This window comes from Desmodus rotundus, chromosome 12, assembly GCF_022682495.2.
Source record: "Desmodus rotundus isolate HL8 chromosome 12, HLdesRot8A.1, whole genome shotgun sequence".
In the NCBI taxonomy this organism is placed as follows: Eukaryota; Metazoa; Chordata; class Mammalia; order Chiroptera; family Phyllostomidae; genus Desmodus; species Desmodus rotundus.
In genome coordinates this window covers 75,477,940-75,499,193 of record NC_071398.1, presented here as the reverse complement: position 1 = coordinate 75,499,193, position 21,254 = coordinate 75,477,940, and the positions used below count along the sequence as shown (strand labels likewise).

The 21,254-nt window shown below is 49.7% G+C and overlaps 1 protein-coding gene and 1 long non-coding RNA gene across 2 annotated transcripts; one reads left to right on the top strand and one right to left on the bottom strand.

Moving 5' to 3' along the window:
* Positions 1 to 5,328: 5,328 nt before the first annotated feature.
* VSIG8 (V-set and immunoglobulin domain containing 8) lies at positions 5,329 to 14,180 on the bottom strand. The gene is made up of 7 exons (XM_045181935.2): positions 12,812 to 14,180; positions 9,257 to 9,432; positions 8,661 to 8,862; positions 8,318 to 8,539; positions 7,391 to 7,519; positions 6,886 to 7,078; positions 5,329 to 6,046 (listed from the first exon to the last, which is right to left on the bottom strand). The coding sequence occupies exons 1-7, from the start codon at positions 12,858 to 12,860 to the stop codon at positions 5,773 to 5,775; spliced, it is 1,245 nt and encodes a 414-aa protein (XP_045037870.2). The 5' UTR covers positions 12,861 to 14,180; the 3' UTR covers positions 5,329 to 5,772.
* LOC123477912 (uncharacterized) lies at positions 5,873 to 14,084 on the top strand. Its single transcript, XR_006652940.2, has 4 exons — positions 5,873 to 5,988; positions 11,143 to 11,341; positions 13,244 to 13,297; positions 13,987 to 14,084. It is a non-coding gene; the product is annotated as an uncharacterized lncRNA (long non-coding RNA).
* Positions 14,181 to 21,254: the final 7,074 nt, after the last annotated feature.

Here is a 21,254-nt window from a genome sequence, read left to right as displayed (position 1 = left end):
CAGATGGGCTTGCTGGATGCAGTGTAAACTCCAGAGCAAGGGTGTCCCAGGCTCTGGAGAAGCACAGACAACAGGTTCTAAAGTTCAGATCCAGTTCCCTGCCTAAGCAGTGACTGGATAATTCTCAAAACTCCTTTATTTCCAGTGAGTCAGGAAAATATATTCATTCCTCCGAAGACTCACCCCAGTCTGACTGAGCCTAGAATAACTGAAATGTAATTGGGAAGCACACATGCTAATAGGAACACATAGAAAGAAATTAGTCTTGAGGATTTGGGGCTTAAAAGAAGATGACTAGAGGATGACTTCCTAAAACCTGAGGAAGAGATCAGAGATGAACCTGAGTCAGGAAGGACTCAATGTTTCTTGAATAGATTTCCCAGGGCTGGATGCCAAGTTAGGTTTCTGGTGGTTATCAAGGATAAATAAACTACCTAAATAATTATTCAGTGACCAAAGGAACCAGAATTCAGCTCCAATAAGGCTAGGGAGAGACATAAAAGTCAAACTGGGCAGTAGAATGGAGACAACTAACTGTACTGTTTGTGTCTCTATGAAAAAAAAAAACAAAAAACAAAAAACAGAAAAATCAGGACTGTACTTGAGATCCCCTCTTCTGAGGCAGCATGTTTGCACACAGCCTTCTTCTAGCCTGGTGACATGATCCACCTAAGTTTTGCGAGCCAGTTGTTAAATGCAGCCATTACTGAAATTTAAATTATATAAACTTATAATTAAATAAGTCATACAAAACAAAGGAGATCAGTAATCAAAACTCATCACTTCCTAATTATTTTACTATAGTTCACTCTTTCTTACCTCTTGAGGTTATCAACTTCTATGAGATCTGTATCATGGAAATACTCTACAGTGGGGTGCTACTGCTCATTCTCCTGACTCCATGCCAGGAACACCAGGTTAGCAGCCTGAAATCAGTCATGGTGGAAAATCTATATCACAGAAATGGCAAATGGTATAAATTAAGGCTTCCCTGCCTCTTACACACTCCCACCCCTCCCAAACTCAGTGTTAAATATTTACCACTGCAAGAATTCCCCTCCAACTCTGACAAGATTTCATGCAGCAGAAATGACAAACAGCTGAGGGCTCTCTGAAGCAAAATCCTAGGAGCAGAAACTTCCCTCCCTGCTCACCAAGCAGTGGTAATTGCAGTAATGATGACTGCCATCTATCCTGGGATGGAGGAACTTCCCTGGCTTCCCAGATGAGTCACCCTAACAGGAAGTTGTTTCCAGAGTCTCTCTAAAATCTCTCTTACTGACTTCTGGCCAAGATGGAGACATAGGTAGATACACTGTGCCTCCTCACACAACCAAAAGAAGGACAACAACAAATTAAAAAATAAAAACAACAAGAACTGCCAGAAAATTGAGTCGTAAGGAAATCCAACAACCAAGGAGTTAAAGAAGAAACATTCATCCAGACCGGTAGGAGGGGCGAAGACAGGCAGCTGGGGAGTAGAGGACCTGGGTGGGCAAGGCGGCAGCTGGTGGACCAAGTAAGGTAGTGGCTGGTGACCCAGGTGGTCCCCCATTTGCGTGCGGATAAACTCAGAGGAAAAACTGGGGAGTGAAACAGACCGCGCAACCCCAGGTCCCAGCATAGGGAAAGAAAGCTTCCTGCACTGAAAAAACCTGTGGCGGTTGCAGCAGCAGGAGAAACTCCCAGCCTTACAGGAGAGTTCGTTGGAGAGCCCACAGGGTCCTAGAATGCACACAAACCCACCCACCTGGGAATCAGCACCAGAAGGGCCCAATTTGTTTGTGGGTAGCAGGGGAAGAGACTGAACGCTGGACAAGCGGCACTGTTCCCCCTCTGACCCCCACCCCCCACATACTGTGCCACAAGGCAGTGACCTGAATTGCTCCACCCAGACGAATACCTAAGGCTCCACCCCTTACTGCATAAAAGGCGAGCCAAGACCAAAAAAAAAAAAGGCACAAATGAAAGAACAGATCAAAGGTCCAGAAAAAATATAACTAAGTGATAAAGAGCTAGCCAACTTATCAGATGCAGAGTTCAAAACACTGGTAAACAGGATGCTCACAGAAATGATTGAATATGGTTGCAAAATAGAAGAAAAAGTGAAGGCTATGGTGAGGGGCAAATACCATGTGCTCTCACCTTTAACTGGAACATAATCAACAAAAGAAAAAAGCAAGCAAAATATAACCAGAGACATTGAAATTAAGAACAATCTGACAGTAACCAGAGGGAAGGTGGGAGGGTGTAATGGGAGGAAGGGTTTTCAGGAACTATACTATAAAGGACACATGGACAAAACCAAGGGGGAGTGTGGAAGCAAGGGAGGGAGGGGAGTTTGGCTGGGGTTGGGGGGAGTGGCGGAGGGAAAATGTAGACAACTGTAATTGAACGACAATAAAATAAATTTTTTAAGTGAAATAAAGGAAAATGTACAGGGAAAAAACAGTGATGGGAAGGAAACTGGGACTCAAATCAACAGTTTGGACCAGAAGGAAGAAATAAACATTCAACCAGAACAGAATGAAGAAACAAGAATTCAAAAAAAATGAGGAGAGGCTTAGAAACCTCTAGGACAACTTTAAACGTTCCAACATCAGAATCATAGAGGTGCCAGAAGGAGAAGAGGAAGAACAAAAAATTGAAGACTTATTTGAACAAATAATGAAGGAGAACTTCCCTAGTCTGGCAAAGGAAATAGACTTCCAGGATGTCCAGGAAGCTCAGAGAGTCCCAAAGAAGCTGGACCCAAGGAGGAACACACCAAGGCACATCATAATTACATTACCTAAGATTAAAGAGAAGGAGAGAATCTTAAAAGTAGCAAGAGAAAAGGAGACAGTTACCTACAAAGGAGTGCCCATAAGACTGTCAGCTGATTTCTCAAAAGAAACCTTACAGGCAAGAAGGGGCTGGAAAGAAGTATTCAAAATCATGAAAGACAAGGTCCTACATCCAAGATTACTCTATTCAGCAAAACTATCATTTAGAATGGAAGGGCAAATAAAGTGCTTCCCAGATAAGGTCAAGTTAAAGGAGTTCATCATCACCAAGCACTTATTATATGAAATGTTGAAGGTACTTATCTAAGAAAAAGAAGACCAAAACTATGAACAGTAAAATGACAACAAATTGACAACTATCAACAACTGAACATGAAAAACAACAGACAAAATAAGCAAACAACTAGAAGAGGAACAGAGCCACAGAAATGGAGATCACATGGAGGGTTATCAGTGGGGGAATAGAAGAGGGAGAGAGGGGGGAAAGGTACAGAGAATAAGGAGCATAAATGGTAGGTAGAAAATAGAATGGGGGAGGTTAAGAATAGTATAGGAAATGTAGAAGTCAAAGAACTTACATGTATGACCCATGGATATGAACTGAGGGGGAATGTGGGTGGGAGGGGGGATGCAGGGCAGAGGGGAATAAAGGGTGGGAAATGGGACAACTGTAATAGCATAATCAATAAAATATATTTTAAAAAAGAAAAAGAAAAAAGAAAATCTCTCACTGCTTTTTAATGAGTTTTTTTGTTTGTGTTTATTTTTGTTTTTGTTTTTGTCTTTGCCAGAACCTCGCTGTTCTTACCTTTTAAATGAAGGCTAAGTCTGAGCATGGCTTCCTGATTCCTGGAATGGGAAAGGTGATGTCATTAAACCCAACCTGTACATATGGCCAGCTGGCTGCCTGCTTCTCTCACTACCCTGCAAGAGGCTGAGCTGGAGGATCCTCAGACTGGGAGGGCCTTCCCCAAGTCATCGTAGTCAGTACTTTGCTTTAGGGCAAACATGTGCCAGGCCCAGTGCCCTGCCAAAGGTCTAACTCTCTATCTAATGATTCATCTTACAGGTATTCATAAATGTGTGCAAATAAATGAAGGGATAGATGGTTCCTACAGTTCTCTGCTCACCTCACTGTTTAATCCCCTTACCCTCTGTATCCCCACATATCCCCAAGAACCTCCCACTTCCCCACCTCCACCTCAAGACATTTGTCCCTGGCTACCTCTGTGACACCATTGTCTCTTTTTTCTTCCCCAAGTCTGTCAAGGCAGAGCCAGCAATGCCATTACTCTTTTGCAAATACCCAAGCCAACCAGAAGGGCCTCCTAGTTATTTATAACCAAGAAGAGTTTCTGGGCTTCCTCAGTTAAGAAACTTGACACCCAGATACTTTGAGATCCATCCATACCCATGCTTCATGTGGCCCTAGGGTAGGAGCAAGAAGAATTAGGAAGCCCTGTTTTGCCTCAAGAGAAAAAAAGGCAAAGAAAAAAGGAAGTGCCTGGGCTCTCAACTGGCAAGTGACTGGGAAGAGGTAGGTAGAACAGAGTGACTATGAAGTACCACGCATGCTCTTCAGAGGACCCTCAATCCCTAGACCAGCCACAGGTGCAGTTGTGTGCCTGTTGCAGCTATCTTGTATGTAGTACAACCACTTTGTCCATTAGTGGAATTGGAAGTGCGAAGTCGAGGGTTCCCTAAGAAGAGAACTTGGACCAAGGAATAAAAGCTCTTTGGGGACCAGAGAGAAAGAACATATCTCTGATAGAGACTGAATGGACTGGGCAGGAGGGTGATGCCACTGGTAGTATTCAAGAAGAGATTGGAATAGCCTTGGTCAGGAATGCTGTAGAGAGAATTAAAAGTCAAGCATGCCTCGATGAAAACTTGTGTTATGACCTGTGTGGCCTTGGTCAACATGCCTAATCCCTCTGAGCCTGTTTCCTCATCTGTGTAATGGGATAATGCACAGCCCCATAGTATTAAAGTAAGAATTAACTAAGACAAAATATCAGGAAGCACCTGGGACTTACTGAGTGCCTAATAAATGTCAACCCCCTTTCCATTAAAAGGGGGGCTGGTTAGAGGAACTTGAAGGTCTTTCTACCCCAGAGCATGACCCTGAAGCCCTTCCTAGTTGCTGAAAGGGAAGGCATATATCTGGGAGAGATAAAAAAAAAAAAAGTCAGAATTGGGTAGATGGGGGCCAGACGAAGAAGGATGTTGAGAATAGTCTGGAAATATTCAGAGAGATCATCCCTGCCAGCCCCTTGCTTCCCCACTTCTGACCATCTATAATAAAAGAGAAAAGCAGGATTCTAGATTTTATATCCAGCCTGAGGGGTCTCAGTATCCCCATCTGTGTAGTGAAGGAATAGGATTAGGTAGCCCCTTCCAGCTCTGACTGGTCCCCATCTAAAGAGGAAATGATTCAGGAAGGTGCAGGACAACAGGGAGCTACATCCCTGATACTGAAGCAGAACCTCCACCCAACCTCATACACAACCCTCCGTGGAACCAAAGACACCTGTCTCGGGTCTTACAGTTTCTTTATTGCATTAAAAATTGCCGCCTCAGAGCTCAGCTCTCACACACAGAACAGTTCAGGCCAGACCCATATCCGCCCTGCCCTGGGGACCTCTTCCTTGGCTGGGGATACCGGGCCTCCTCTGGACTCAGTCTCTCTCAGACACTTCCTCTTCCTTCTCCCGGAGCCTGGGATGGGGGAGGGGAGGGGCGGGTTTTGCTGGGAGGGCTCTAGGTGGACTTTCTCTGCCCGCCCTGCCCCCTCCCACTTTGGGGAAAAGGCTTTGCCTCCCTACTCATTTCCCAAGGGAAATGCCTTCTGTCCACAGCTTACAGGTGGCCTTACAGGGGCTTACAGGGGCAGGCAGGGGTCTGAGCAGCCCGAGTTTGTCCCCCACCGCGAACAGGGAGCCTGCACCCTTTTCTGGCCAGAGCGCAGCCTGGCGGCCACGCGAGATCACACCAACAGGCCATCCTTGCCCGGCAGTGACCCCGCGGCGCAGACGGTGGGCTCGGTGCTGGTGACTTTGACATAGACCTGGGAAGGGCCCGCTTCGCAGGCAGCAGCAGCTGTGCGGGGTGCCAGGGCCACGTCCTCCTGGCCGCCGCTGGGCGGAGGCGCATACTTGCGGCGCAGGGAGCGGCTGACGGTCTGCGTCGGGTACCCCAGCAGGTGGGTGACGCGGCTGCCGCGCCCACTGGCTTTGAACCCAGGCGCCACGGCGTCCTCTCTGTGGAGACAACAGGTGGGCAGGTGAGCCGACTCCTAGGCGACGTGGCGCGGGCTGGCCTGGCAGAGTCGTGGCTAATGGCCACCTTTTGGCTCCTGCGCCCCCTCCCCTGGCGCCTCCTTGCCCCACCGACTCTCCTCTCTGCCTCTTCTTGGACTGGAGACACCACTGCGGTTCTGTGCCATTCCTATCTTCCAGACAGGGCTTGTCCACCTGTGTCCGTCCGACTGCCCAAGGCATGCAGCCCCATCTAGGCGCTCTCCAGTCCCCTTCCGATGTTTTCCCAGAACCGCCGACTTTAATAGGAAGCGAACATTGGAGATCCAGAAGGAGCTGCTTTCGGGTCCTTCTTTCTTTAACTAATCTTGTCCTTGCCCTCTCTCCCTTTCTTCTCACCTCCTGCTCCTCTTCATCTTTTCCTCCAGCCCCAGGTTATTTATAATCATCAGCACTACAAGTCTTGATCTATTTATTTCTAGTTTGTTTCTAATGTAAGTTATTAGCACTACTCTTAACTCTTCTTAAATAAACATGTCCAGGGTTTTCACCAGCTCAATACAGGGGAAAAGTGGAAGAATACAGGACCTGCCCTCCAGGAGCTTACAGTCTAGATAAGACAGAGGGCTGCACAGAGGGAGATGGGGGCATGGGAGCAGAGCTGAAGACTGGGCATGGGAAGGGGGAAAGAGAAAAGCCATGTGACAAGTGGCATGTCTACATGCTGTGGTCCCAGCACTCTGTGGCGATGGTAGGCAAGGTTGGGATGTCAGGTAGAAGTGAGGAGGGGCAGAGTGCCAGTCCCTGTTGCACAGCAGCATGCAGCATGCATCAGGTTTTACCTGATCTCATTAGCCAAGTCTCCACAGGCCCCTCCGCTGCCACTGTTGCTGTAGCTGAAGGCACCGCGGGCACAGCCGGCCCCAGCTCCCCCGCAGCAGCAGCAGATGAGCCCCCAGATGCCCACCAGCAGACAGCCCAGCAAGAGCAAAGAGCCCAGCACTGCTCCGATGATCACGCCAACACGTCGGGAGTCTGTAGAGAGAAGGAGAGGCCAGTCAGGCTCTCTGCAGCCTAACAGGTGCCTGACTACCCAGGTGGTGCCAGGGCAGAGTGTCTGTGAGAAAGGGGCCCTCGGGTCCCTGGGACACCCAGTGAGGAAGATATGGAAAGATGTATGGTTAACTTGTTAACCCCTTATGCTTGCATGTCACCCCAGGGTTCCCCAGCTGCCCTAGGCCAAGACCTATATTCGATGCATCGGGCAGGAAGAGCCAGCTGGGGCTCCAAAGGACAGCCCAGATTCCTCCAGTCCAGATACAGGGCCCCCAAGGCCACTGCACCTACCTGAGACCTTCATCTCCACCACACATACACTGTAGCCCACGTGGTTGGCCACTGTACACTGGTACAGCCCATCGTCTTCACGGGAGATATCCTTCAACACCAGGTCACCGTTGTTCAATAGACCTGAAACTGAAGTTGCAGCACAGAGCCTGTAGTGAGGCAGCGGGTCCTGGATATCTAAGAGCCCTACCCCAACCTCAGGTACTGTGGGGTGGGGGATGGAAGGAAGGACAGTGTGTGCATGAGCACACCCAGGTCCACTCCACACTCCAGGTGAGTCACCTTTCCCCTGCTGAAACAGAGAGGAAAGGAAGGACCCCTCTGTCAGCAACAGGACTGAGACAGCATTAATTCACTCTGTGCCCTTAGGGAAATAGGTTCCTTCTCTGAACCTTGGTTTCCTCCTTTGTACTATCTTTGTTTTCACTATCTTTGTAGTGAAGATGGAACTAGGTCAGAGGAATTCTAAGGCTCCCTCCATCTCTGATCATCTTGGTTGGATTTTGAGTACTAGCCAGCTTCTCTGTGTGCTGGCAGCTTTGCACACTTCACCCCCATTTAATCCTCATGGGCCCCTGGAAGGTAGTATTCTTACTCCCTTTTCATATATGATGAACCAAAGCACAGAGATGTTAAACTACTTGCCTGTGTCTTGCAGCCAGTCAGTGGCCCAGCCAGGATTCAAGCCCAGCTGTTTATCTCAGACCATGCTCTTTCCAAATTAACCATACTGCTTTTGGCTGACCCTTCCCCACCCTTATGCCTTCTCTTCTCTCAATAACAATTTCTGAAACAGGCTCAGAGGAGGCATCTCCCACAGAGGTTATAGGTTTGGCTTGGTGCCACTGATGACTCAGGGAAGTCCTAGCAGGTTCCAAAGTCCTGATCTTCCACTCATCTCTCCCTCCTCTCTCTGGGCCCCCTCACCTTGATTTATGGAGCTGTGGAAGGACTCCTGGTAGGACAGTTCAGAGTGGAAACTGTGCTGGGAATGATAGGATCCTGCACGGTAGGGGTGGGTGTGCCCACTGATCTTGGCCCACTTGTAGGAAAGAGGTGGGGTGCCCCCATTGGCAAAGCACTTCAGCACCACATCATTGCCATGAGCCATGTGGCCCTCAGTCCAGCACATGGGCACTGCAGGCCGAGCTGCAGAGAAGCAGGTAATTGTGAGACAGGCTCAGCCAGAGGCAGAGCCACATGCAGAATGTCCAAACCACCCTTGATTCTGAAGTCTGAGGAAGGGGAGCCCAGAGGAGACTGGCCATACCTTGGACAGTGACAATGACCTTCCGAGTTGCCATGGTGGTCTTCTTTACCCGGCACTCATAAGTGGCTGTGTCAGATACCTGTAGGTTCATAAGGTTTATGGAGGCATCATATTGGCTGGGGTCTGAGGCTGCAAAGCGGACCCTCTGCTGCAAGTGGGGGAGGTTGCCATGGTTGATCCTCTTGTCCTGGTAACTAAGGAACTGTGGAGAAGAGAAAAAAAAAACAGAGGTGGTGAGACAGGCAGAAACAAGGAGGGCCATATGGATTGGTTCCCTTGGGCAATTCACTCAACTTTTGAGACTCACTTTTGTCAGGTGAAAAATGGGAATGATGATGTCTGGTCAACTGACCTCTTACAAAATGGGTAGGATCAGATAAGATCAAGTACTTTGGAAAGCATAAGGTCAGGCTAGGAACTTCTTGAAGGCAGGTACCACCCCCTTGGAGTGATTGCAGAGCTCTCATCCCTGTCCAATTTCGTGAGATCCTTGGAGGAAGTTCAAGTTCTTGGTCTTATTATCTGCCCTTCTTTTCCCTCAGAGCATTGGACTGCTTGGAGTGTAGGGTAAGGGGGACCATGTGCCCAGCACTCACCACATTCTCCCGAGGTGAGGGGTCTGAATTGACCTGCATCCACTCGATGTCCAGCCCACTGGGACCATAGTCCTCAGGGTCCAAAACATAGGGGCAGCCCAATCTCGCATTGTCACCTTCTGCCAAGTACAGGACCTCCTGGCCATCCCCGTTGATCCGCACAGAGGACAGCAGTGCTAGGGGAAGGGTAGAACAGGTAGGGTGAGGGGAACAGAATCAGAACTTGGGTGGTCAATTCCAGCCTCTCCCTCCACCATTCTGTACCAGAAACAACCCAGGTTCAGTGGGGGTTCCACAGAGAGTAGGGGCTGCTCTGAGTGTGTGTCTGTGTATGTACGTGAAGCAGTATATACAAGTCGGTGCACTCTTGTGTATGCATGTTTATATTCTATGTGTAGGATTGCATCTGAATCCTGTTTATATATATACAGCTATTAGTTATGCTTGTCTGTATGTATGATTGTATATGCACATGAGTGTGTACACATGTGTACACATGTGTTTATGAGTATTTGTGGCTGCTTATGGTACCGTAAGGATACTCTTGCCATGACCAGATAGGATGTCTGCTTTTATATTTACATAATTGTGTGTGTGTACATTGTGCACATGGAGCACACTGAGCTGTTAAACACTCTGATAGAGGAGCCTGGCTGGTTAAAGGCTGCCTCTGTCTGGGCCAAGTGAGGTACTCCTAGCTGGAGGCAGGAGGATGGACACCATGGCCCTGGGGATCTCTTCCCAGCCTAAGGAATGGAAGACTGGAGGTATCCATGTGTCTTGTGTATGACAGTGCATGTGTGTGGCTATATGTCTGTGCTTGACAGCAGGTGCCTGGCTGTCAGTGTTCTGAGTGATGGGGCATGCCTGTGGATGACAGGGGAAAGCTGTGACTGGGATGTATTTGCGTGTGACAGTAAATGATAGTGTGTGCCTGGGACTGTGGCCACATGCATCTATATGACCATGTGAGCCTTGTGTGATGAAATGTAGCAGTGTGGAAGTGTGGACTTTGTGTCCTATCCTTGTCTGATTGTATGGCTTGTTGGCTGCCCTCACATGCTCACTCCAATTGGGGTCCCTCCTGCTGCTGCCATCCTGCTCCATTGAGTCAGCCTGGGTGAGGACCTGGCATCTGGAAACTCAGCACTGAGCTCCTCTCCCCCCCATTTGGAAGCCCAGGCAAGCACTAGCCCCAACCAGTTGGACCTAGAGAGAAATGCAGGGGGGTGTGTCCAGGGCCCCAACCTTGGCAGGCAGGACAGGTAGGCTCCACTTCCCAATCTCCTGCACCCCTCCCCCCCCAGACCCCTTTGTCTAGCCTGGCTCACTCTCCTGCTTTCTTTGTTGAGAGGGAGCAAGTCCTTTGGAGTCTCAGCCCCTGGTCTCAGCAACTCACTCTGCTCTGCCCTTTTCTGGCTCTCTCTTGAGACCGCCTTCACACTTAGAGAGCATCTCACACACACAGTTACACTCTGTCACACCCAAACACATAAACACATAGACACATTCTACAAGCCTTCCAAATGCAGGTTCATACTTATGCAGTTCCACCTTCCTGCACACAAATACTATCAGATCCACACAGACACACACCTGCACACAAACACAAGTCCAGAGTAATCCAGAGGACATACCCACTACATACCACATGGTCCATGTGCACCTAGTCAAAGCCAGACATACCCGGAAAAGCTTACCCTGGTTCTAAAGAGCCAGGAGGCACTCTTCCAACATGCCCAATAGCTCAGGCATCAACTGAACTTGCCTCTTGGAACTCTGGCTAAGCCATCAGCCATGCCCTAACCCCACTAGGCTCCCGGGGGACCCAGAGCAGGCAGTCTAGCTGCTAGGGCTCTAACGGGACCTGGTGATGCCTCCTCCAGCCCCAGGTCAAGCGAACATCAGCTCATTTCTGAGATAAGGATCCTGATGCCATCTGCCAGTTCCTGGGGCGGCACAAGGCAAGCCACGGATAAGCCAGAACTGAGCAGAGAGCAGAGGCTCCACCCTGAGGAACAGCTCCTAGAAGCAACCCGCAAAGAGATGACTCTTCTGTACACCTGGGGGCCAGCCAGCAAGAGAGTAAGTATTCAGGGGAGTTAGGGAAGGAGGGGCAAACTGGAAAAAGAATGCCTTCACCCTGCACTAGGCTGCGTGTCTTCCATTGTCCCAGGCTAAGGAGCCTCACCCTTGCCATTCACTCTCCCTAAAAGATTTCTCAACCTCTTCTTAAGGGCTGCAGCTTTTCTGCATTCCTTCACTCTTCTGGGGAAGTTCTTCCTGGTGTCTCACCCTGATTTCTCTTGCTGTGGCACTGAGGAAATGTAAGAGAAGAGAGAGATTGGAGAAAGGGAAGAAAGCAAGAGTGGAAGAGAATGCTGGGCAAGATTTGGAGAAAGGGAGAGAAATCACAGTGGGCTCCAAGAAAGAGGGCAGTAGTGACTAATTGTCTCCCTACAAAAACACCAGGGGCTACACACTCTCTGTGCATGTCACCTCAATAGTAGTGTCTATTCTCAACTTGTAAATCTTTTGTGAATTTTCAGGCTGCTTTCAGAACTCCTAGCCCTCCCTCTGGAGGTAAGGAAGGAGAGAGGGGAGAAGGGAGGGGAGAAAGGCAGCCCCCACAAGAGGATACTGGTTTATAAATACACACAGAATACACCCAGGATACACACCACAAACATGGAGATATCCCAAGTTCCCAAAGCAAAGCTGGAGGTTCTTGCATGGGTTCTGCCAGACACAGAGGGTGTTGCAGACATTCTAATGGAAACTCCATCATTCACACACATACACACACACACAAAGGCTGAAAATACCTTCCCCATCATTAGCTCCTCCCCCACACTCTCTCATCCCCCATCCCAGACCCCAGGGTGGGTCTCAGAGCCATTTCCAGCAATATCCACACTGAGTGGCCCTTGCTGAGACTTGTCCCAACCTGGGCAGGTAGCCACAACATCCAACCTTAACGTGTGCCCCAGTGGGGTGCTGTCCCCATCATCCTGGAGGGTGAAAACTACCCTGGAACTCTCACAACAAAGGGGCCTGAAGCGGAGGCCTCAGGTCAGGGCTGTGACTGGCAGTGCTGGCCACATTAGCCAGAGGCTCTGCCCTCTGGAGGCAACTCCCTGCCCTGGGCTCTGGCCTGGAGGTGTGGGGCCCTCCTGCTGGAATAACACACACACATTAGTGAAAAGGCTCCTTACTAGGCTCCTCCTTAGCTCCCACCCAGCTTTGCTGCTCGCATGATTATCCACCTCACTCCCAGTTCCCACAGCCCTGTACTCCTAGTCTCAGCACATGTGTGCGTGAGCCCCACAGTGAGGGACCATCAAAGACCTCTGCCCCAAAACTTCAGGCATGGGGCTCTCCTGAGGAGAGGCCCCTGGCAATATCCAAACCTGGGTGGCAGCAGGGTGCGGGTGTGCCGCATCCTCCCAGGGCATCTCAGACAACTGCTGAGGCTCCTCTGTGCACCCCTTGCTGCCCTTTTCTCTGCCCATCTAGCATTGTACGGGCATCCCTGCCTGCTGCCCAGCTCCATACCTGGGCTCAAGCACACGAGTAGAAGGTGGAATGCTCCTCGAACTCCCATGTCTCTAGGCTCGGTGTTTCCTCCTCCTGGGCTGGGTATCCCTGGGCTGGTGGCTGTGGGGCCGGGGCCCGGCCTGAGGTAGTGTGTTTGCGGGAATGCGTAGAAGGAGGGGGAGCTGAGGGCCCAGACACTGCCCAGGGTGGCAATAAGGTGCAATGAGTGCCCGGCTGGGGAGCAGCCAGAGTTATTTCTATGGAAGGGAGGGGGCCTGGTCCCCGCCTCAGGGAGGAGTCCCCAAAACCCTAATTATCAGGGTGACAGAATGGCCTACCCAGCCATCACCCAAGCTCTTCCCTATCCAGCGAGTGAGGCAGGATTGCCAGTAGGACTTATAATTAGGCACCTGTTAAACTTCCACTTCCTTCTGGCCCCATCCTCCTCAGGTGACAGCAGTCATCCCATTTTATGACATCCATGGAGCTCCTCTCACTACTCAGGTTTGCTGCCTTCTTCCCCAGGGGAAATGGAAGAGGAAGGAGAAGCCAGGCTTGAGGAGGAAGGGTGTCCAAGCTTTGAAGGGTTAACATTGACCCCAGAATACAGGGGTCTGACACACTTTACAAATCCTGCCCCCTCCTGTTCCTGATCTACTGACAGATGCCAACCCCCTACCCAGGCCAGTGGGAAGAAGCACCAGGAAAGGGGATACTAGGGTTGGAGGGAAGGTCCAGACAGATAAATGGGACCCAGGAATGCCCAGCCTGCCTTTCACCTGAGGCCTCTGGCCCCTCAAAGGGAGTCAGCCCTCCTAAGCTAAATGAGAGAGGAAAGTGGTGTGTTTGGGATCAGGGTCTTCTCCTGGCTGCCCCCTCTGGAGCTATGACCCCAACCCATCCCTGATACAAGGTCATCCTTGAATGTAGGGGATCACTGGGAGCTGGGGATGTTGTAGGAATCCAGCCCAACCTCCCACACTGAACTAAAACCAGTTCAGTGAGGCCTGAAGGGAGAAAGACCAGGATATGTGGAGGGAGCACAGAGAGGACATGGGTTAGTGAGGGGATATCGGGGAGAATAGCACAAAGAGGGCCAAGGAAGGGAGTGTGCCTGTGTGTGTGCCCACTCACTGGGATGTGCTGTATCTCTACTGAGGAAGGCTAAGCCCTCTGTGTGCATTTCTTTTTAGGAAGTGTTTGGTGTCCTTGCTTCACACAGAAAGGGAGACCAAGGACCCCATCACCTGGACTGTTCATCAGGGCATAAGCCAGCAAGGTCTGGGCAGGTTAGAGCTGGGGTGGGATGGTCCTGGTGGGCAGAGGGGGAAAGTGGGGGACAACCCTTGCTAGTTGGTCCAGGAGGGTCCCAAAACAGACCCGAGGCCTCCCGTGGGCTTTAGGAGAGGTGGGTCAGGGCATGAGTGACCCTGTTCAACAGCCCACCCTTCTCCCTGACAGAGGGCACAAGAAGGATAGGAGGAAGAATCTTGGGGAGGGTATGAGACTTAGAGATACTGCCAGAGCCCACCCCTCCAGGAAAAATAAGACAGAACAATAAGGAAGCTCAAGGAACCCATGCGTCACTATATTCCAAACCCCTCCACCCACACCTCCAACAATAACAGGGTGCTCTGGGACCCACCAGATATACACAATGAATATCCTCATTTCCTTATTTATTTTGAGGTTCATAGGATTGCCCTTCACACTCTGGAAAGCAGGGATCATTATCTACACTTTTTAAAATAGGAACAGAAGCCTGGAGAAACACGAGAATTCAGTTCAGGTAATGCTGTTGGGGCCTGTGTGGGGGACACCCAGACTTATTGATTCTCGATCCAGAGTGGTCCGAGAAAAAGGGCTTGGTAACCTTACAGGTTACTAGACCCACCCGTGGGGACAAAGCATGCAAGGTCAGTGATGGGTGGAGGGGAGAACAGGTGGGACCAGGAGACTGAAAAGAAAGGAGTAATACTGTCATTGCATTAAATTGAAGTGTAGGGTAGGAGTTTCATTGGGTTCTGGATTTCATCCAATGTTAGAGTTGAGATGCAGGCTGAATTAAGGCTGGGGTGAAGGTTGGGGTTAGTTGGAATTATGAATGAGGCTGAGGTCAGATTTGAGGTTGAGATGGGAATTAAGGTTGAGATTAGGATTAGCATAACAACTAGAACTGAGGCTAGGTGTGATGGCCAGAATCCATGTTATGATAAGGAATAAGGTTTTAGTTTCATTTAAAGGTATCTTGAGAATACAGTTACAGCTCATTCAAAGGCTGGGTAGAGACTGATGTAGAATTGGGATTATGGTTGAGTTAGAATTGAATTTGGGGTCTAAAACAGAATAGACTATGGTTAGGGTTAGAACATAGATTAAAGTTATATGGGCAGGAGGATTCATGGGTATCAAAAATGAGACTATAATTATGACATAGAAAGATTTTAGCCTCCATCTGCTTAAGCCAAGTTTAGCTAAAATTTTTATCCCTGTGCTCTGGGAGAATACCAATGGCACAGGTTGATTGGGGACCCAAGATTTTTGAGACAATTGCACATATTCTTGAGCCCATCTGATGGGTATGAAGCAGTTTAATCCAATGACAAATGTAACCTCTGAAGTCCTGCTCCACGACCTCAGTTCACCAATGATTAAGCTCCTAGAAACAGATTTGGGGAGGGGATGCAGGAAGCTATTTGCAGTGAGTGGGCCTCTGACACCACAAGACAGGGTCCATCAGAAGCAGTTTTACTGGGGTTGTTTCCTGATTTTGGAGTCTAAAAGATGGGAGCTGGGGAAGACTGAGGGCCTAGATACTCCTAGAACAATAGCCACTTTTGAGGGCACCACACTGGGGCCCCTCCAAGCCTCAAAAGACAAGGCACATTGTTTTTTTCCTCTGACCCACTGAGGGCTAATTGCCACCTCCTTGAAATTTGGGGCTCATAAAAGAAGTTGTCAGGCTTCCTGCCTTGTGCCCTGAGCCCTGCAGGGTTTGGCAGGGGAGGGGGGGAGTGATGGAGTGAGGGCACTGTGTATCAGCTTAATTTTCTAGCATAGATCTAGCCTATGGCCCTCTTCCTCTGGAACCAGCCCAAGGCTTCTCTGAGCTTCAACTTAAGCAGAGGAAGAGGGCCTACTCCTAGAAGGACCCCTACCCCAATTTCTTCCTCTCCTCTCCCCTACCCAGTCTCCACCCCAAACATTTCATTTCCCCACCCACTTCCTTTCCAGGTCCCATAAAGATCTGGACAGAATCCCAAGATTACTGGGATGCTCTCTGTGTCCCCAGGAGAAACAATGATCGCTAAGAAGCAGAGGAACATAGGCGGCATCCAAATGGCTCATCCAGATGTTCAGAGACAGAGACAAAGGAGATAGAAGGCCACAGAAATTTCCAAAAAGGCTCCCCTGCTTTTTCCTGAGAAATTTGGAGCTCTCTGGGAGAAAATGGCCCATTTTGTGCATATGCCACAATTTGGGTTGTATTTGCTTCTACCGTAAGACAGAGAAGCAGAAACTCAAAAACAGAGGCTTAGAAAGCAGTGAACAGAGACAGAGGAGAAGGGAAGAGGGAGGTCAAGGACCCAGAGAAGCCCAGAGACTGCTTCTGACACCAGGTGCAGCCTGACCCCAGAACATTTGGGGGAAGGACAGGAGGTGGCCTTGACCCACCTACTCTTTCTCCAAAGTGCCCTTCACAGCAACTCAGCACAACTCTTGCAGGCCCTGCCCTCCTCTGCCCAAACTATGCTTCCAACCCCTCCCCGAGACCCCCTGAGCTCAGGCTCAGGTTCTGGTCTCTCTTCCCAGCCCCCAGGTCTGCAACTTGACCCTTTCTAAAACACACAGAGTCAGCAGGCTCTTTATCACTTCTTCTGAGTCCCCATGTAAACCTGGCTCCCCCCTGCAACACCCAGGAGTGAACAGCAGCCTCCTGGAATAGCCATGCAAGCTTCTGAGGAAAGGTCTGGGAGCAGGAGTCATGAACAGCGTGGGATGGACAACATGCTAAATCTCAAACTGGGCAGTCAAGGCACCACGTGGACACAGTCACAGAGAAGCCAGGGAGCTGCTGAAGCTGCTGCCTTTTCACCCAGCTCTTGGTGGAGGTTTGGAGTTGGAAGACTACCAGGTGAGGCTATGCTTGGATGAGAAGAGTAGGGGGCTTAGAGGTAGTACAGGTGATGTGATAGGAGAATGTCAAGTTCAGTTGAGGAAGAGTTAGAGTTAGTTACAGAGAGAGAAATGAAAGCCTCGCATAGGGTTCTGTTTCAGGATCTGGGTTAGGGTTAGGGACTGAGGTCTAGATGAGGGCTGGCAGACAAGAATTTTGGACCCATGTGACCTAGGGACTCCCTGAGCCCCTCCCAACTGACTCCTCAAGTCTTGGCGATTCCTGCTGGTCCACCTCAGAAGAAGAGGGAATGCCAGGAGGGAGCCTGGATATTCCCACAACTCTCCCATCAAGTGATATCCTGGAGCTGGCCCAGACTCATAAGAGCAAATAGCACTGAAATGGGCCCCCTTGCTGAAAGGAGTGGCTGTCAGCAGAGCACCATAACAAAGGGTACTTGATTAAATGTTATAAACTGAACAGTTATCAAGGGAGTAATGGAAGAAAGAAGAAATGCTTGTAAAAAGTATGGGCATTCCTAATGACAGACTTGAAGAAGAATTAAAAGACCCTAAAGATAAAAGATCTTCACCTCACCAAGATCAACCATATACTACAGAACCTTCATCCACTCAGCAAATGGGCTGGGCCTTGTACTAGGCCCTGGGCAGCAGCAATTAATGAAATACAGTGTCTATCCTTCCAGAGCATTCAGTCTGGTCAGGAAGACAGACAAGGGAAGGGATGCCAACCCCTCATCCCAGCATGATGAACTATGGCGATCACGGCAAGGTCCCTGACCTGGTGGAAAGAATGTTTTAAACAGAACTCTGAAGGATATCTGATGTTGTGCAGGAGGATTCAGAGAGGTGACTGGAAGAGGATTTTGGTCCTTGGAAAATAAACAGGGCTCTGCCAGAGACCACAGAGAAGAGAATAAAGTCAAGAGAGACCACTGATAGTTATTTTTGGACTGAGGAACTGAATCTCTGTGGACCTTACACCAAACCACAAGAACACTCAGTGGTATCAGAGCTAGGCCTTCTGCATGGACTAGCCAGGCCTTCTATATGCATATTTGTATGTGGAGAGAGAAACCTTGTCATGGACTAGTCCATATGCCCACTGAGACTCTGACCCTTGAATCTGTATAAATAAATTTTGTCTTTGATTCTGCCATCTGGATTCCTACAATACATATCTGCAGAGAAGAACTGTGGTCCTCCCCCAGCCCCCATGGAGGCCCCAGGCCTGCCTTGCTTTCCAGGCAGTTGTCAGGGAAGTTATGTGGGAGCTGGCAGGTGGCAGAGCTAAGCCAGGGGTGTGTCTGCTTCAGAGCTTTCCCCACTAAACCTGTCCTGATCAGCCCTCTCTCTGCTTTCCATGTTTTCTCCCATGGCCTGGACACTGAGAAAGGGAAAGGAGTGTGGGAAAGGTGGTGCCAGAGGGGGCAGGGCTCAGAAGCAATACAGCTCAGCCAGGGTAGCAGACATGCCCAGCCCAAGGATAAAGTGGAAGGTTCCCAACTTTCCCCATCTTCCTCTCTCCAACAACCCACTTACCCTTCCCTCCCCCAAAAAATGTTCAGAAGAGCCATGTGTTTCCAGAACTTTGGACACTTCCCCACATGGGATCAGGCTGTGAAGGAGCTGGGGCAGGAGATATGTGAAGGGGCATCGTGTAAAAAAAAAAGCCTAAACTTTAGTGTGGTCCCAATGTACTGGAAATGCACAATGAATGCACAGGAAAATATATATTGACTCAATATTAAGAACTTTTTGAGCATCAGGGCTGGCCTGAGATGGTTTGGGTTGTTTTATGAGGTAACGAGCACCCCGAATCTCAGAAAATGCAAGCAAGCTCAGAACTGTCCAACCATTTGATTAAAGATTACACAGGAGATTCAAATACCAAAGGGTCCTTGAGGTCCCTTCCTGCCTTGAGATTCTATGATTTGGCGCTCACACTCACTAGCCCAGGGACCAAGAGTCTTTCCCCAGGGGCCATGCCGAAAAAAATCCTTAGCTCTGGGCACTTTCTCCTGCTCCCCATTCCCTCCCACTGCCTTGTATTCTCTTTCCAGGGGTATCCTAAGGAAGCCACCTGAAATTTCAACCCTATTTCTGACCCAGTCTCAAAGTCTTCAAAGGGCATTGTGATAATGGTGATTCCCTCTCCCAAGAAGACATGGAGAATGCAGGAAGAAATGCAGAACTTGTACCACAAAAACATCCCAGCTGGGAGGCTGGGAACTAAAACAGAGGGAAAGTATACACTATTGAAAGGCAGACAAATCAAGAATAACTTAGACTTTTCTGGGATTCCAGATTTCTATGATGTTGAAAATGAGCTTCTTCCAGGTAACGTTTGTGTGATTTGCCAGTATCTCTCTCAGAGTATGAAAGGGAGAGGGAATGGGGGTGGCGGGCAAGTCACCTTGGCAGCAGCCTAGGATTGGGGAAGACTTCTGGTCTGGCATGAGCCCTCCCCTCCTTCATCTCTCCCCCAGGCATGCAAGTGAGGAACTCTGTGGGCTCCAAGCTCAGACTTCTTGTCTGAGACTCCAGCATCTCCCTTCCACTGTCACCAAAACAGCTGCCACCTTTCTTCACCCCAAAAACCTGTCTGGCTTTGAACTCTTTTGGGCCCCTTTTATCTGAACCTAATCAAAGTGCTTTTACTGAGACCAATTAATGCCCAGACCTGAGTCATAGATGTGGATGCTGGCTTTCAGAGGTCATCCCAGCACCCCACTGAGTCAGAGGCAGCCTGGCTTGGCCACCAGGGCAAGGCTGCTGAGTCATGACCAACTGGAGCTGCTTATTTGGCAGGCAAAACGGTCCTGAGACAGCCTCCAAGTTACAGCAGAGCATGACACAGGCCACAGGCACATGTGGGCAGGTGGGGCATAGAGTCCAGTCAGAAGCCGGGGAACACATGCTCAGGTGGTCACTGCCTGAAGATCTGATTCAGTGCTCCAAGATGGAGCCCAACCACCGGATTTTCCAGGCTACACCAGCCCTGATATTGCAAGGACATGAAGACCAGTGGGCAGAAGAAAGGGAGCTGGGAAGCCAATCAGGGACCCATAAAACAAAGTATCAGTAGTTTAGGCACTTTTTTTTCCTGCAAGCTTTTTACATTTTTACATCAATTGAGGGAACGCACCAAACAGCACTTCCTACTCATCCCCAGATTTCCCCAGTACCACTCTCCTCTTTGCAGTTTCCCAGAAACCTCTTGAGCTGATTCAGTGGCTTCGAAGAGCATATAGAGCTCATTTCATCCTCTGAGAACTAGGAGGGAAAGCTGAAGCCATCCTAGGAGAAAGCATGGCCCACTCAAAGGTCCAACCTCTAGCAACAAGACTGAGGCTAGTTATTCCTGAGATGGCAGGCCCACTAAATCACTAAGTCTTCCACAAATTCTGATTTTCTCTTTTCTTTGTCTCAACGTCTCACCCCTCCCCTCTGAAAGTCGGACTCACGTTGTCCCCTGCTGCCTCTGCCAACACTATCATGCCTGGCCCCACCAGCCCCCAGTTAACACCAGGGACTTTTCCCTGTAATTATTCCCATTGCCACTCGTGAGTGAGAGCAGTGGAGTGTTTATGAAAGATGCCCCAGTGTGGCCAGCTAGCCTCAGATGCCAGCTGCTGACCTGGCTGTCAGGAGTGTCCCACTTTTAGGGACGAGGTTCTACAGATGAGTCAGGCCAGTCCTGAAGCAGAGCTTCTTGGGAATCCAGAAAGAAGAAACTGAACCTCTCTTCCACAACAAGAGTCAATTCCAGGAATTCCTAGAGGGTGACAACCCTGAGGGCTAACTCTGAGCTTCTCTCCCAAACCAGCTTCACCTGCTCAGAGGTGGCTACACTTCTCCATCTGAAGCCAGACCTTGATTCATGTAACCTATAACTGCCCCCACCATGTCCAAGCCATGGGACAGGCAGGTGTCTGTGTTGTGGCACTGCCTGGAGTTGAAAGGGCTCTGGCAGGAGAGGGCTGAGACAGGTTGGTAAGTCTAGGTTCAGACACCACCTACTTCACAGATGTGGTGTGAGTCATAGGCAGGAGCCCAGTCAGAGCTCTGCCTCGGGCAGCCCAGTGCCTCCTTCCTTGTTCTTCCCAGCCCAGCCCTGCCCCAGCCCAGCCCTGCTTCTCTCCCTGAGAGCATCTCTAGCTTTTTGCCTCAGCCCTGAAATGCCTGAGTTGGGTGTGGACTGGAGGCAACTAGACTGTGCTGAAAGCTGACATGATGGAAACACCCCAGAGGTTCACAAAAAGGCCATAAGCCACCAGAGCAAATGAACTACCTGGCCTAGGACAGTCATGAAGAGTATCCT